The sequence below is a fragment of the Marmota flaviventris genome, chromosome 10 (genome assembly GCF_047511675.1).
Source record: "Marmota flaviventris isolate mMarFla1 chromosome 10, mMarFla1.hap1, whole genome shotgun sequence".
NCBI lineage: Eukaryota > Metazoa > Chordata > Mammalia > Rodentia > Sciuridae > Marmota > Marmota flaviventris.
Genome location: NC_092507.1, coordinates 57804504 through 57820264, shown reverse-complemented (window position 1 = coordinate 57820264; position 15761 = coordinate 57804504). Strand labels below are relative to the sequence as shown.

General features: G+C 35.9%; 1 protein-coding gene across 4 annotated transcripts in view; it reads left to right on the top strand.

Moving 5' to 3' along the window:
• Positions 1-15761, top strand: part of Lrrc40 (leucine rich repeat containing 40) — a 70807-nt gene that overhangs the window by 32749 nt on the left and 22297 nt on the right. For all 4 annotated transcript variants that reach the window (XM_071617941.1, XM_027949519.3, XM_071617943.1 and 1 more), the window contains exons 8-9: positions 434-521; positions 642-687. In XM_071617941.1, coding sequence (XP_071474042.1) covers positions 434-521; positions 642-687 — 134 coding nt within the window. The remainder of the gene's footprint in view (positions 1-433; positions 522-641; positions 688-15761) is intronic.

The window sequence follows — 15761 nt, the reverse complement described above, 5'->3', positions numbered from 1 at the left end:
CTTATTGAATGAAAACCTAATTGGGTATGTATTTTGTTGTTTTTATTTGTCATTTTTTTCATTTAGAAATAATTTTATTTGCTTCCTTGAAGTACAAAATTAAAACATTATTAATGAGACTGGTTGAATTGCTGAGTCATTAAAATTTATATTTTTTTAACATTTTCTTTTTAGCACTAGATATAATTTAGCAAATATTTTATATCTAACATTCTTTTTTAGCAATTTTATCATGACAACTTTGAAGATATGTCTGGTTTTTCTTTTATATGTTTAGCATTTATCTGAGGGAAAAAATTTTAGGCCTATGTAGGCCTTTTTTGAGACTATTATATTATATTGTTTATCATATGCTGTTAATTTATAGTTAACTATTTGGTTGGTCTAGATTTATATTTAACATTTTCTCTGAAATCAATTTAATCTTTTGTAGTCTGCCCTGTTCATTGGGAAACCTACATTTGAAATTCCTGGCACTAGAAGGAAATCCTTTGAGAACCATTCGGAGAGAAATTATAAATGTAACTATTTAAAATTCAGCTCTTTATCTTTCAATTGAATTGTAAATGTATATATGTTGATCTGTAAAACTGCAAGGTATTCTTGGTGAATGCATGTTTTTGTTTTCTCTGCCCTTTCAGAAAGGAACTCAAGAAGTTCTAAAATATCTACGGAGTAAGATCAAAGGTACTTTTTCTATTTTCTTCTATACTTTAAAGAATTATATGAAAGGTGGTAAAGTATTGGTACATAAATTTCAATGTACTCAATATGAGTATTTAGAAGGAATAGTTCCTGGAAGTTGTGGCTCTGTTCTGTATCCACATAGCCATAATAATGCTAAGATTATAAAAACTGAAACTCGTAACAGTAATGTTCAATCTTTAATCTCTTTAACTTAAAATCTATCAATTATAATATATCATAACAAATCTTCAGTAAGTACCTAGTGCTTTAACTTTGAAAAATGAGTATGACTTTACTTTTAGGATATAACACATAGGTTCCACTAACTTGTAAATACTTTAATAGGTAGTTGAGTACCTACTATCCATGCAGTTTTGTTAAATTCTGACCAAAATGAAGAAAAAATATTATTAGGTATGATGTCATATGAACATGCATCAAAAATTAAAATAGTACTGTAAATTTATTTTTAGTAATCTATTAAATTTTTAGTATTTCACTAAAAATGTGATATATCCCAGTTTTTATTTCATATCTGTCATCATAGCAAAAAGAACAAAATTAGGGGTTGGGCATAGTGGCACATGTCTGTAATCCCAGTGGCTTGGGAGGCTGAGGCAGGAGGATCAAGAGTTCTAAGCCAGCCTCAGCAATTTAGCGAGGTGCTAAGCAACTCAGTCAGACCCTGTCTCTTAAAAAAATACAAAATAGGGCTGCGGATATGACTCAATGATCGAGTGCCCCTAAATTCAATCCCTGGTACCCACCCACTCCCCAAAAAAGAACATAATTAGTTGTACTAGTGTATTGCTGTGTAACAACAGTTGCTCTAAAACTTAATGGCCAAGTGAAATAGCTATTAATTTAGTTTACAGCTCTGTTTTTTATGCAGTCTTGCATGGTTCTGTGTTCTCAGTTAACCTATGTTAAATGAGTAAGTTCATTCTTCAGCAAATTTTTTTTTTTTTTTTGTACCAGGGATTGAACCCAGGAGTGCTTAGCCACTGAGCCACATCCCCAGCCCTTTATTAATTGATTTATTTTGAGACAGGGTCTTACTAAATTGCTTAGGGCCTTGGTAAATTGTTGCGGCTGGCTTTTAAACTTCTAATCCTCCTGACTCAGCCTCTGAGCTACTTGGATTACAGGTTTGTGCCACCACACCTGACAATGATTTCTATTTTCTACCTTCATTGTCAGATAAAGTATTAAAATAATTTTCTAAAAATCTTATTGCCTATCAGTGAAACCATTTCCTTTCTTCTCTAGATAGGCTTTTTCCTCCAGAAAATATGGATTATTCTGACATATGATCAGTTAGAGGTCATGTCAAAATAACCAAATTTTTATGGATACAAAAAGTCTGGGTGAATCTAATGTAGATTACATTTGTGTACCAACCTTTCTGTTCAGTAACCTTTATCCAAAGGTAAGTAAGAAAATCCATGCATGCAATTTTATTTTCTCCAGAAACATCACAAAAGAAATTGGTGATGGAAAATTTTGTTAATGTATGTATCTGAAAGGTAGGAAGAACTGGGAAAAAAGAAAATGGCAACAAAAATTTTGAAGTTGGAAATAAATTCTCTTTCCTTTTTTTTTTTTGTGGTGCTGGGGATTAAACCTGTAACCAAAAGCTTATCCTGTTTCCCCAGTGCTAATTAATGTCAATTTAATATAGATGACACAGTTTTGTAAAAAAGGAAAAAAGTTTTATTGCTTTGCTAGCAAAGGAGAAACACAGGGGACTCCTGTCCCTGAGGCTGTGATTCTATCCATCAGGGAAAACAAGGCTTTTAAAGAAGCTATTCAAATCCTATGATCCCAGGTGTGCCCTGTAGGTATGTTGAAATTCACTTCTTAGATCCTCTGGCAGATATCTCCTTCCTGTGGTGGGTATGTTGGGGAAGAAAAGATAACACTATCTCCTTAATCTTGTTAGAGAAGGGGAGAAGAGGGGAGAGAAGAACTTGTCCTTTTAATAATAGGGCTGGGGATATAGTGTGCTTACCTGGCATGCTTAAAGCTCTGGGTTCAATCCTCAGCCCTACCAAAAAAAAAAAAAAAAGAAGCCTCAGAACAACATTGCATATTGCTTAAGAGAATTATACATCAACATGACATAACAATCATAAATATCTATTCCCCAAGCAATGGAACATCTACATACATCAGACAAACCCTCCTCAACTTCAAGAATCAAATAGACCCAACAATAATACTGGGTGACTTTACTTTAACACACCTCTCTCACTGCTGAATGGATCCTCGAGACAAAAACTAAACAGAGAGTTAGGGATATAGCTCAGTTGGTAGAGTGCTTGCCTCATGAACACAAGGCCCTGGGTTCAGTCCCCAGCACCACAAAAAAACAAAACAAAACAAAAAAACCAAAAAACCTAAATGAAGAAACGTTAGAATGAAATAATACAATCAATAATTTAGACTTAACAGACATGTAGAATGTTTCATCTATCAATGACTGAATACACTTTCTTCTTAGCAACACACTTATCTTTCTCTAATACAGACTATATTATATAAGCTCTCACATGTTGGCATATAATTGTAATATTACCTTAATATATTTTTAGCATCTTTAGGGTTATTTTGATAGCTTCCTTTCCATTTCCATTTGTGTTCTTACTTTTTTTTTTTTTTGATTAGACTTCTTTGATTTTATTAAGTTTTAGCTGTATTATCTCTTTTCTATTATATATATATATTTCTTTTCCTACTCTTACTTTTTCCTTACTACTACTTTATTTGAAAATAATTTGATTGTTATTCTAGCTTCTTTAAAAAAATTTTTTTTTCAGTTGTAGTTGGACACAATACCTTTATTTTATTTATTAATTTTTATGTGGTGCTCAGGGTCAAACCCAGGGCCTCGCATGTGCTAGGGGAGCACTCTACTGCTGAGCCACAACCCCAGCCCTATTCTAGCTTCTTTATGATACAAGTACGTTAAGTTATAAATGTTTATCTGAGTACTGTTTCATCCCAGAGATCCTGATATTTTAAGCTTTTTTTCTATAATTTTTTTATTATTGATATATGACAGTGGAATGCATTACAATTCTTATTACACATATAGAGCACAATTTTTCATACCTGTGGTTGTATACAAAGTATATTCACACCAATTCATGTCTTCATATGTGTACTTTGGATAATAATGATCATCATGTTCCACCATCATTTCTAACCCCATGCCCACTCCATTTACCTCTAATCCCTCTGCCCTATCTAGAGTTCACCTTTTCCTCCCATGCTCCTTCTTCTTATCCCACTATGAATCAGCTTCATATCAAAGAAAACATTTGGCATTTAGTTATTTGGGATTGGCTAACTTTACTTATTATTATCTTCTCTAACTCCATCCATTTACCTGCAAATGCCATGATTTTTTGCTCTTTTATTGCTGAGCAATATTCTATTGTGTGTATGTGCCACTTTTTTAAAATCCTTTTATCTACTGAAGGGCATCTAGGTTCCACAGTTTAGCTATTGTGAATTGTGCTGCTATAAACATTGATGTGACAGTGTCCCTATGGTATGCTGTTTTTAAGTCCTTTGGGTATACACCAAGGAGTGGGATAGCTGGGTCATATGGTGGTTCCATTCCCAATTTTTTAAGAAATCTCCATACTGCTTTCCATATTGGCTGCACCAGTTTGCAGTCCCACCAGCAGTGTATGAGTGTACCTTTTTCCCCACATCCTTGCCAAAGCTTATTGTTGTTTGTCTTTATAATAGCTGCCATTATGACTGGAGTGAGGTGAAATCTTAAGAGTGGTTTTGATTTGTATTTCTCTGATTGCTAGCAGTGATGAACATTTTTTCATATATTTGTTGATTGATTATATATCATTATTTGAGGAGTATCTGTTCATGTCCTCGGCCCATTTATTGATTGGGTTGTTTTTTTTTTTTTGGTGTTTAACTTTTTGAGTTCTTTATATACCATAGAGATTAGTGCTCTATCTGATGTTGAGGAGTAAAAGTTTTCTCCCAAGATGTAGACTCTCTATTCACCTCACAGATTGTTTCTTTTGCTAAGAAGAAACTTTTTAGTTTGAATCCATCCCATTTATTGATTCTTGGTTTTAATTCTTACGCCAAAGGAGTCTTATTAAGGACATTGGGGCCTAATCCCACATGATGGAGATTAGGGCCTACTTTTTCTTCTATTAGATGCAGGGTCTCTGGTTTTATTCCTAAGTCCTTGATCCATTTTGAGTTGAGTTTTGTACATAGTGAGAAATAGGGGGTTTAATTTCATTTTGTTGCATATGGATTTCCAGTTTTCCCAGCACCATTGATTGAAGAGGCTATCTTTTCTCCAATGTATGTTTTTGGCATCTTTGTCAAATATAAGATAATTGTAATTTTGTGGGTTAGTCTCTGTGTCCTCTATTCTGTACCACTAGTCTACCAGTCTGTTTTGGTGCCAATACCATGCTGTTTTTGTTACTATTGCTCTGTAGTATATAGTTTAAGCTCTGCATACAGTGATGCCACTTGCTCCACTCTTCTTCCTAAGGATTTGTATTTCTTAAGCTATTCTAGATCTCTTATTTTTCCAGATGAATTTCATGATTGCTTTTTCTATTTTTATGAGGAATGTCATTGGGATTTTGATTAAAATTGCATTGAATCTGTATTGTACTTTTGGAAGTATGGTCATTTTTTTTTAATATTTAGTTTTTAGTTGTAGTTGAACACAATACCTTTATCTTTATTTATTTTTATGTGGTTCTGAGGGGCCTCGCACATGCTAGGTGAGTGCTCTACTGCTGAGTCACAACCCCAGCCCATTATGGTCATTTTGCTAATATTAATTCTGCCTATCCAAGAGCAAGGTAGATCTTTCCATCGTCTAAGATCTTCTTTTATTTCTTTCTTTAGGGTTCTGTAATTTCATTATATAGATCTTTCACCTCTTTCATTGATTCCCATTTTTTTTTTTTTGAGGCTATTGTAAATAGGGTAGTTTTCCTCATTTCCATGAGAATTTGTCACTGATCTACAGAAATGCCTTTGATTTGTGGGTGTTGATTTTATATCCTCCTACTTTGCTGAATTCATTTACTATTTCTAAAATTTTCCTGGTGGAACTTTTAGGGTCTACTAGGTATAGAATTATATCATCAGCAAATAGTGCCAATTTTCGTTCTTCTTTTCCTATGTTCTTGTCAGAATTTTATTGAGAATTTTTCATCTATATTCATAATTTCTTTCATCTATCTAATTGCTCTGGTCAGAGTTTCAAGAACTATGTTAAATAGAAATGGTGAAAGAGGGCATCCCTGTCTTGTACCAATTCTTAGAGGGAATGCCTTCAATTTTTCTCGATCTAGAATGATGTTGGCCTGGGGCATAGGTAGCCTTTATGATGTTGAGATATGTTCCTCTTATCCCTGATTTTTCTAGTGTTTTGAACATAAAGGGGTGCTGTATTTTGTCAAATGCTTTTTCTGCGTCTATTGAGATGATCATATGATTCTTATCTTTAAGTCTATTGATGTGATGAATTACGTTTATTGATTTCTGTATGTTGAACCAAACTTGCATCCCTGGGATGAATCCCACTTGATTGTGATGCATGGTCTTTTTGATATGTTTTTGTATTCGATTTGCCAGAATTTTATTGAGAATTTTTGCATCTATATGCATTAGAGAAATTGGTCTGAAGTTTTTTTTTTTTTTTTTTTTTTTGATGTGTCTTTGCCTGGTTTTGGAATCAGGGTGATATTGAGCTCAAAGAATGAGTTTGGAAGTGCCCCCTCTTTTTCTATTTCCTGAAATAATTTGAAGAGTATTGGTATTAGTTCTTTAAATGTGTTGTAGAACTCGGCTATGTATCCATCTGTTCCTGGGTTTTTCTTGGTTGGTAGACTTTTGATGGCGTCTTTTATTTCGTCACTTGAAATTGATCTGTTTAAATTGTGTATCTCCTGATTCAATCTGAGCAAATTATGACTCTAGAAATTTGACGATGCGTTTGATATTTTCTATTTTATTAGAGTACAAGTTTTCAAAATAATTTCTACTTATCTTCTGTAGTGTCTGTCATGACATTTCCTTTTCATCATTTATGTTAGTAATTTGAGTTTTCTCGCCTTCTCTTCGTTAGCATGGCTAAGGGTCTGTCAATTTCATTTATTTTTCCAAAGAACCAACTTTTTTTTCTGTCAATTTTTTTTTTGTTGTTGTTTCAATTTCATTGATTTCTGCTCTGATTTTAATTATTTCCTGTCTTCTGCTTTTGGTGTTGATTTGTTTGTCTTTTTCTGGGGCTTTGAGATGTAAAGTTGAGTCATTTATTGTTGACCTTTTATTCTTTTAAGGAATGAACTCCATGCAATGAACTTTCCTCTTAGAACTGCTTTCATAGTGTCCCAGAGATTTTGATATGTTGTATATGTGTTCTCATTCATCTCTAAAAACTTTTTAATCTCCTCCTTGATGTCTTTTGTAACCCATTGTTCATGCAGTAGCATATTATTTAGTCTCCAGGTGTTGGAGTGGATTTTATTTCTTATTTTATCATTGATTTCTAATTTCATTCCGTTATGATTTGAAAGAATTCAGGGTAGTATCTCTACTTTTTTATATCTGCTAAGAGTTGCTTTGTGGCATAGTATATGGTCTGTTTTAGAGAAGGATCCTTGTGCTACTGAGAAGAAAGTGTATTCTCTTGTTGAAGGATGAAAAATTCTATATATGTCAGTTAAGTCTAAGTTATTGATTGTATTATTGAGTTCTATAGTTTCTTTGTTCAGCTTTTGTATGGAAGATCTATTTAGTGATGAAAGAGGGGTGTTAAAGTCACCAAAAATTATTGTGTTGTCGTCTGTTTGACTCTTGAATTTGAGAAGAGTTAGTTTGTTTGAACGTAGATGCTCCATTGTTTGGGGCATATATATTTATAATTGTTAAGTCTTGTAGGTGTATAGTTCCCTTGAGCAGTATGTAGTGCCCTTCTTTATCCTTTTTGATTGACTTTAGTTTAAAGTCTGCTTTATTTGATATGAGGATAGAAATCCCTGGCTTGTTCCAACGGTCCATGTGAGTGGTATGGTTTTTCCCAACCCTTCACCTTCAGTCTGTGGATGTTTTTTTCCTATGAGATGAATCTCTTGGAGGAAGTATGTTGTTCGGTTCTTTTTTCTTTCTTTTTTTTTTCATCCGATCTGCTAGTCTATGCCTGTTGATTGGTAAGTTTAGGCCGTTAACATTCAGGGTTATTATTGAGAGATAATTTGTATTCCCAACCATTTTTGTTTGTTTTTGGTATTTAATTGTGACTGACTTGGTTTCTCCTCTGATTAGATTTTCCTTTAGTGTAATACCTCTCTGCTGATTTTCATCATTGTTTTTCATTTCCTCTTTTTGGAATATTTTGCTGAGGATGTTCTGTAGTACAGGTTTTCTAGTTGTAAATTCTTTTAACTTTTGTTTATCATGGAAGGTTTTTATTTCATCATAAATCTAAAACTTAGTTTTGCTGGATATAAGATTCTTGGTTGGCATCCATTTTCTTTCAGAGCTTGGTATATGTTGTTCCATCATCTCCTAGCTTTGAGGGTCTGGGTTGAAAAATCTGCTGAGATGTGAATTAGTCTCCCCCTATATGTGATCTGATTCCTCTCTTTCAGCTTTTAAGATTCTATCCTTATTCTGTACGCTAGGCATTTTCATTATAATGTGCCTTGGTGTAGATCTGTTGTAATTTTTTACATTTGGTGTCCTGTAAGCCTCGTGTTTTCCAATTTATTCTTCATGCTTGGGAAATTTTCTGATACTGTCTCATTGAAGAGATTGTACATTCCTTTGGTTTGAAACTCTGTGCCTTCCTCTATTCCAATAACTCTAGATTTGGTCTTTTGATGCTGTTCCATAACTCTCGAATGTTCTGTTCATGGTTTCTTACTATCTTCACTGTGTGATCAACTTTATTTTCCGGATTGTATACTTTGTCTTCATTATCTGACATTCTTTCTTCCAGGTGATCTAGTCTGTTGGTTATGCTTTCTAATGAGTTTTTTTATTTGATTTATTGTATCCTTCATTTCAACGATTTCTGACTTTTTTTTTAGAGTCTGTAACTCTCTATTGAAGTAATCTTTTGCTATCTATATTTGCTCTCTTATCTCTTTGTTGGCGTGATCAATTTTTGCCTGTATTTGCTCATTTAGATCATTCTTTAATTCACAGATCATTGTAATTATGAACCTTATGAACTCCATCTCTGACATTTCATCAACTTTGTTGTCCATGGGTTCTTGCCAGGTTTCTGTTCTCACAACTAAAAGGCTCAGGGGTCACTCTAGGTAAACTGGGCTAACTGGGCTGCACAAAATAACCACAGAAGAGACACAAATACCTTTTTCTCTGTCGCTGTGATGGCTCCTCTGACCTTAAGGGTCCACACGAAGAGAGAGCCCTCTGACCTTAAGGGTCCACAGGAAGAGAGAAGAGAGAGCATGTGCTGACCCCTTTTATTGAGGAGAAGCTATTCAGATGAGTCAAGGGGTCAGGTTTCAGGGGATTGAGTCTATCTTTATGATGTCCACTGTCAGCAGGTTGACTGACATCTAGGTAGACCACACCCAAGGGCACAGTAAGAGAAGGGGACACACACAAGGCACTTCCATGGAACATTCTATCCTAAACAGGACAAGGGATTATATTACAAAGGAACAAGTGAGCATAGCTTCACTCATGGGGCAAGACATGCCTGGGCACGAAGACACAGTCACTCAAACCCTAGAAGAGCGGGGCAGTCTAGCAGCATGGGTGCCTGATGCCACATCGCCTGGCAGGGGAATTAACTCAGTCAAGTGCGAGGTTGGTCGCCCACAGGTTCTGTTGTTACAGTATCCTGGTTTGTTTGGGGTACTTTCCTCCCTTGTTTTTCATGTTGTTTATGTATCTTCCTTTCTTGCAATGTAGATCTGAGATATTACAGTTTCTTCCCTGTATTCTTGTAGTATCTGTGCAGATTGTCTGTACCTCACCTTGATATTGGGCTTTCAGACCCTGCCAGTGTCTCTCAGTGTATGCTACTATATCTAAGGTTGGTGGGCGGCAATAGCAGAGGTAATTCGAGATAATAGTTAAGGTGCCCCAAGGTGGAAGCAATGTCTTTCAGAGATGGAGCTGTAAGAGTGGGCCTTATACTCCCTTTGGGATGTCTGCCCTGAGATACAGGTGCTTCTAGGCCCTGTCGTCAAAAAGTTAGGGGCTACTGTGTGGGGAAGGCTATGGCAATGACTGCAGTGTCCCAAGATAGAAGTGGGTTAGGCTTAGGCTCCCAACTAGTGGGGGTATGCAAACTCAGATCTACCCTGGACCTGGGTCCTGCGCAAGTTGGTGTGGACAGATCTGTGTGGGGCCTGACTCTTGGGGAAGTATGCTGGTCGGAGGAGGCTCACAGTATGGGTCCTTTGCCAGCTGGTGTGCGCAGTCTGGGCTGGGTCGTGACTCCTGCAGTAGTCCACTGATCAGAAGGCTGTGGTCCTGTGCCAGAGTTAGTCTCTAGTGGGGGTCTGCCCCGCATTGGCGCAGTGGACCCGGGCCTACTATGAGCCTGGGTCCGACATGGGCTAGTGTGGGCCATCTGGGCTTGGTCTTCTATTTTAAGCTTTTATTATCACTTAGTTCAAAGCACTTTTTATTTACTTTTCTTGTGCTTTCTTCCTTCACGTCAGAGATACTTATGAGTGCATCATTTAGTTTTGAAATAGTTGACGTGGGGGGCGGTTTTATATATCTTAAGGTGATTGAGTTCTTTTTTAAAAATATTTTTTAGTTTTAGGTGGACACAATATCTTTATTTCATTTTTATGTGGTGCTGAGAATTGAACCCAGTGCCTCACGCATACTAGGTGAGCGTGCTACCACTTGAGCCACATCCCCAGCCCAAGGTGATTGAGTTCTAATGTAATAAATCATGCAGGAAACACAGTCTGAAAGATTTCAAATTTTTTAAAAAGTAAAGAAAAAAAAATAAACCTCAGAACAAAGAAGGCTATATTCAAGAGGTAAAATGGACCACTCTTACAAACTCAGGGCCTTGTGTATGCTAGGCAAGCACTCTACTAATGAGCCACATCCTCTCACATCCCCAGCCTGGATATAAGTCATCTTACTTGGTTCAAGCTACAATAATAAAGTTTCTTAGACTGGGTAATTTACAAATAATAAAAATATATTATTTACTGTTTGAATGCAGTAAAAAAGATAAAGGTGCCAGCAAATTCAGTGTCAAAATGTTGAAGACCAGTTCTTCATAGATGATGTATTCCATGTACCTTAATGAAGTATCTTGTTAAGTCTAAGCTTTTTGTAGATGCCCTTTATCATGTTGAGGAAGTTCCCTTCTAGTTCTCATTTTTTGAGTGTTTTCTTCATGAAATAAAGGGTTTTGTCAAATGTTTTATTGCATCTATTGAGATGATCATGAGAGTTTTTTGGAATTCTGTCAGTATTAATTGATTTTGGAATGGTAAATGAATTTTGCATTCATAGAATAAATCCCACTTGGTTGTGGTGCATAATCCTTTATATATGTTGCTGGATTTAGTGTGCTAAAATATTGTTAAGGATTTTTATGTCCGTGTGCATGAAGAGTTTTTAATCTTTTCTTGAAATTTTTGTCTGGTTTAGGTATCAAGGTAATATTGTCCTTATAAAATAGGACATATTCCCTCTTCTTTTGTTATTAGAAAAGTGTTGGTATTAATTCTTTAAATATTTGTTTGTATATTTGGTAGAATTTAGTAGTGAAACCACTAAGCCTAGAATTTTCTTTGTAGGTAGTTTTTTTGAGTACTAATTCAATCTCTGCTTGTTATATACAGATTATTTCTTATTGAGGCAGTTCTAATTTTTCCAGAAGTTTATCCATTTTATCTAGGTCACCTGATTTGTTGCTTACATTTATTCATAATTTATCCTTTTTTGTAAAGCAACAGTGTCAATTTTGTTAAATTTTTCAAAAGAACCAGATATCAATTTCATTGATTTCTCCTATTATTTTTTTGTTCTTTGTTTCTTTAATGTCTACTCTAATTATTTAATATGCTCTTCTTTTTCCAGTTTCTTCAACTAGAAAGTTAGGTTATTAATTTGAAATTTTTCTTCATTCTTAATCTAGGCATTTACAGCTATAAATTTCCCTCTAAGCATGGCTTTAGTTGAAGCTCTTAAGTTTTAATATATAGTGTTATTTCTATTTGTCAGCTTTTCTGAATTCTCTTTTAATGTCTTTCTGACTCATTAAATTCTCTTTTAATGTCTTTCTGACTTTGTTTATTGATAGTTTTTTGTTTAATTTTTGTTATAATGTGTTTTGTTAAAGTCTATTTTGTATAAATCTTGTACAGATACTCAAGAATTTATGATGGGTTTACTTCTTGATAAAGCCATTGTATACTAAAAATAGTATAAGTTGAAAATTAATTTCATACATCTACCAAACATCATAGTTTAGCAATACAGTACGGCATAGCCACTCCATTTTCCTATAGTTACCTTATTACTTGGTTCTCTGTTATGAGCTAATTCACCCACAGTCTAGGTTGTAGCTTTAGTAGGTGCATACATCTTTTTTCCTTCTTTAAAAAAAAAAAAAAAAACAGAAAACTTCCATTGTTTGTTTGTTTTGTGGTACTGGGGATTGAATCCAGGGGTTCTCTACCATTGAGCTACATCCCCAGCCTGGTCTTGAACTTTGATCATCCTGCCCCAGCCTCCCAAGTGTTTGGGATAGGCTTGTGCCAGTGCACCTGCATACTCTATTGTTTTTGAGAGCCCTCATGCTTGTTCCAGAAGTCAGTACCCTGGGGAAGAGATTAGGAACTATCTGCCTTATGGCCCTTTCTCCCCCAGGCAAATTCCCTCGAACTGGGTAGGGGGACCAGTGCAATATTTCTGTGAAAGATATCTCTAGGAGCTGAGCACTCAGTAGAGTGAGTGGCTGTAACCAGATATCATCTCTGTTTGCCTATGGTTGATTTGCTTCTCTCTGCTTTGAACTATCAGCTCCCATGCCAGAGGAAGGACAGTTGGTGCCCCATTATTTTTAATGTACCAAACCTAAGTTAGAGCCTTCATATCAATGAGTAGGAGTTGAGTGGAAGAAGGGAGCCCTCACTTTTTGGACCCTTCTCAACATGATTTTAACCTTGGCTGCAGGCAGCGGTGGGCAGGATAAGAAATCTTAATGTTGTTTACAGATAGAAACCTCTCTGGCTGGAAGCTAGGGGTAAAGGGAGTCTTTTGTTCTTAGCTACTGCCATCTGGCACTTCGTTTCTGCCTCTTTAGACTGAGAGAGGGGAGGTAGAAAACATTCTTGGTTCAAATATCACATAAATTTATCTCACTGAATCTTAATATACTTTATTGAACAGAGGTTTTTTTGTTTTTGTTTTTGTTTTTTTGATGTTTACTCTTAGGATCATTTCCAGAGGCTTTATGTGGTTATTTTTGTTGCTATTTTATATTTACACCAGTTTTTCTGGGGAGCAGGTTAGCAGAACTCCTTATGTTGTCTTGACATAAGTTGATCCCTGGGAAATGTATTTTCTATCTGGATTCTATACAGAACAACAAAAATTGGAGGAAACTAGCAATCTTCCACAGTCAGCAATAATTTAAAGCCTATTGGTCAAGTGTCAGTATGTGTTAGTCTGTTTTACGTTGCTATGACAAATACCTGAGAAACATGACTTAGAGAAGGAAAGATTTATTTTGGCTTATGGTTTCAGAGTTTTCTGTCCACATGTTAGGGCTTGAGTATGAGGTGTTCCCCAAAAGCTCCTACAATATTCAGAAATGATTGGATTGTGAGAGCTATAATCTAATCAGTCTATCCTAGATAGAATGGGCTAACCAGGTGGTAACTGAGCGGCTGGGGTGTGGCTGGGGAAGGTGGGTTATTGGGGCAAGCCCTAGAAGGCTTCATCTTCCCTATGATCCTTTCTGCCCTTCTCTTTCTACCTCCTGACCTCCTCCACTGTGCCTTTGGCCATGATATTCTTCTTTACTTCAGGCCCAGCAATGGAGCCTGCCTACAATGGACTGAATCCTCTGAAACCATGAGTGAAAACGAAGTTTTTCTATTCTAGGTGGTGGTTGTTGTGTGTGTGTGTTGCTTGGGATTGAACCCAGGGCTCTGGTACATGCAAGGCAAACACTCTACCAACTGAGCTATATCCTCAACCCCTGATAAGTTGTTCTTATCAGGTATTTTGGAAAACTAATAACACACTGTAATTGGCTGGCTCCAAGGCAGAAACATGGCAGAAGTGCTACTGTTGTTGAAGTTTGAACATTAGAGAAGCACGCTGAGGCAAGCATATAAAACAGGGTTTATTTAAAAAGGGGTAACATAGACTTCTCCCTGGAGGGAGAAGGGGCCATAGCTGGTATTCCAGTATCCCCAAAAGCAAGGTATTCTGCCCTTTTTATATGTCCTAGGCTTCCTTTGTTTTCCTACTCTCTTTCCCCTTATCTTTCTCCTTCCCACCTACCTGACTAGGCCTAGGAAATGCTCAGTGGGATGCCCATAAGGTGGGAAACAGGTGGGTTGGAAGGGGGAAGGACACGATGGAGCTGCCCAGGACACATTAATTAACAACACTGTAATTGGCTTATAGCTCCCTGTAGGGAGGGGCAATTCCTGGGACAGGTGACCATAGCAACAGGTTGGAGCAGGGGGAGCTTCTTGATAATAGTGGAGGAAGGGCTCTGAAGGAATTAACACTTCAGTCCCTCATTTGACAGTCTCCAACTTCCCAGGTCTCACTCAAAAGTGGCCTCCTTGATCTGCCCTGACTTGATTTATCTATCTATATTGACTGCCTGTCTAATTCTGGCTTCAGAAGAATGTGGCAGAGGAAAACAGCTGGGGTTATGGCAGCTAGGAAGATGGGGAGAATGGGTCAGGAAAAAGATATAGTTCCCAGGGGTATGGTCCTCTAATCATACCTCACCTGCCTACAGTTTCTCTCTAGAGTACACTCAGATTATCAGTTTATTAAATGGATTAATCCACTGATGTGTTTAGAGTCCTCATGATCCAATCACTATCCTGAAGCCACCCGAAGCCCTACCTCTGGATATTATTGCATTGGATACTGAATCTCTAACGTGAGGTTTTAGGGGGTTATTCCAGGTCCAAACCATAGCACAGTAGAATCTTTTACAGGACTTTATCTTTGTGTTCACTTCAGTTTTTCATGGCCTTTTCATCTTTTAGTCCTTTGTGTTATTTTGTTTGTTCCTTTTACTTTCTCCTCTGTAATTTTTTTTTTTAATTTGGTATAGGGAAAATTTTATTTTAAAAAGGCAATACATGAAAGTAAAACCAACCAAATTTCAAATCATGGAAAGTATAACATTATTTCCTTAAGACATTCAGAAGTAGGGAAAAAGAACTAGTATAACTGCTTTAAAAAATAGGAAAAAAATGTACAAATATTCAAAGCCTGAAAGTTATTTACTTTATAACCTTTCAGGTTTTTGCTCTTATTGCCTCTGACTGGCCATTTTATTGACATTTTACCACTCTTCTTCTTTCCCTAGTTGTCCAATCACATCTTAATAACTCCTGGGAATCCATTTGTAGTTTCCAGGGCTCCATTCTAATCTCTTTGATTTTTCTTTGTGTTTGTATAGGAATACATACTTAAAACATGGCATTATTACTTTGGACTTCAGGATAGTTAACTTGAATTTTTGAAAAGATATGTTCAGTAGGATTTATATATATATATATATATATATATATATATATATATATAAAATAAATATATGAAGAACAAATGTTTATGTATGAATTAAAGAGAATGTCAAATAGTGAGAGTTGAAATGTTTATTTTTAAATTAGACTTTAACTTTGTATATATACAAGTGCCAAGATTGATTTCTTATCAAAACATAACTTTATTTTTTAAAATCAATAATCATTTTCTTAGTAAAAAGATATTTAGTTTGGATCTGAAATATTTCCCATCAACTGTATGTTAAAGGCAGTCACCAGCCTCTGGTGCTATTGGAA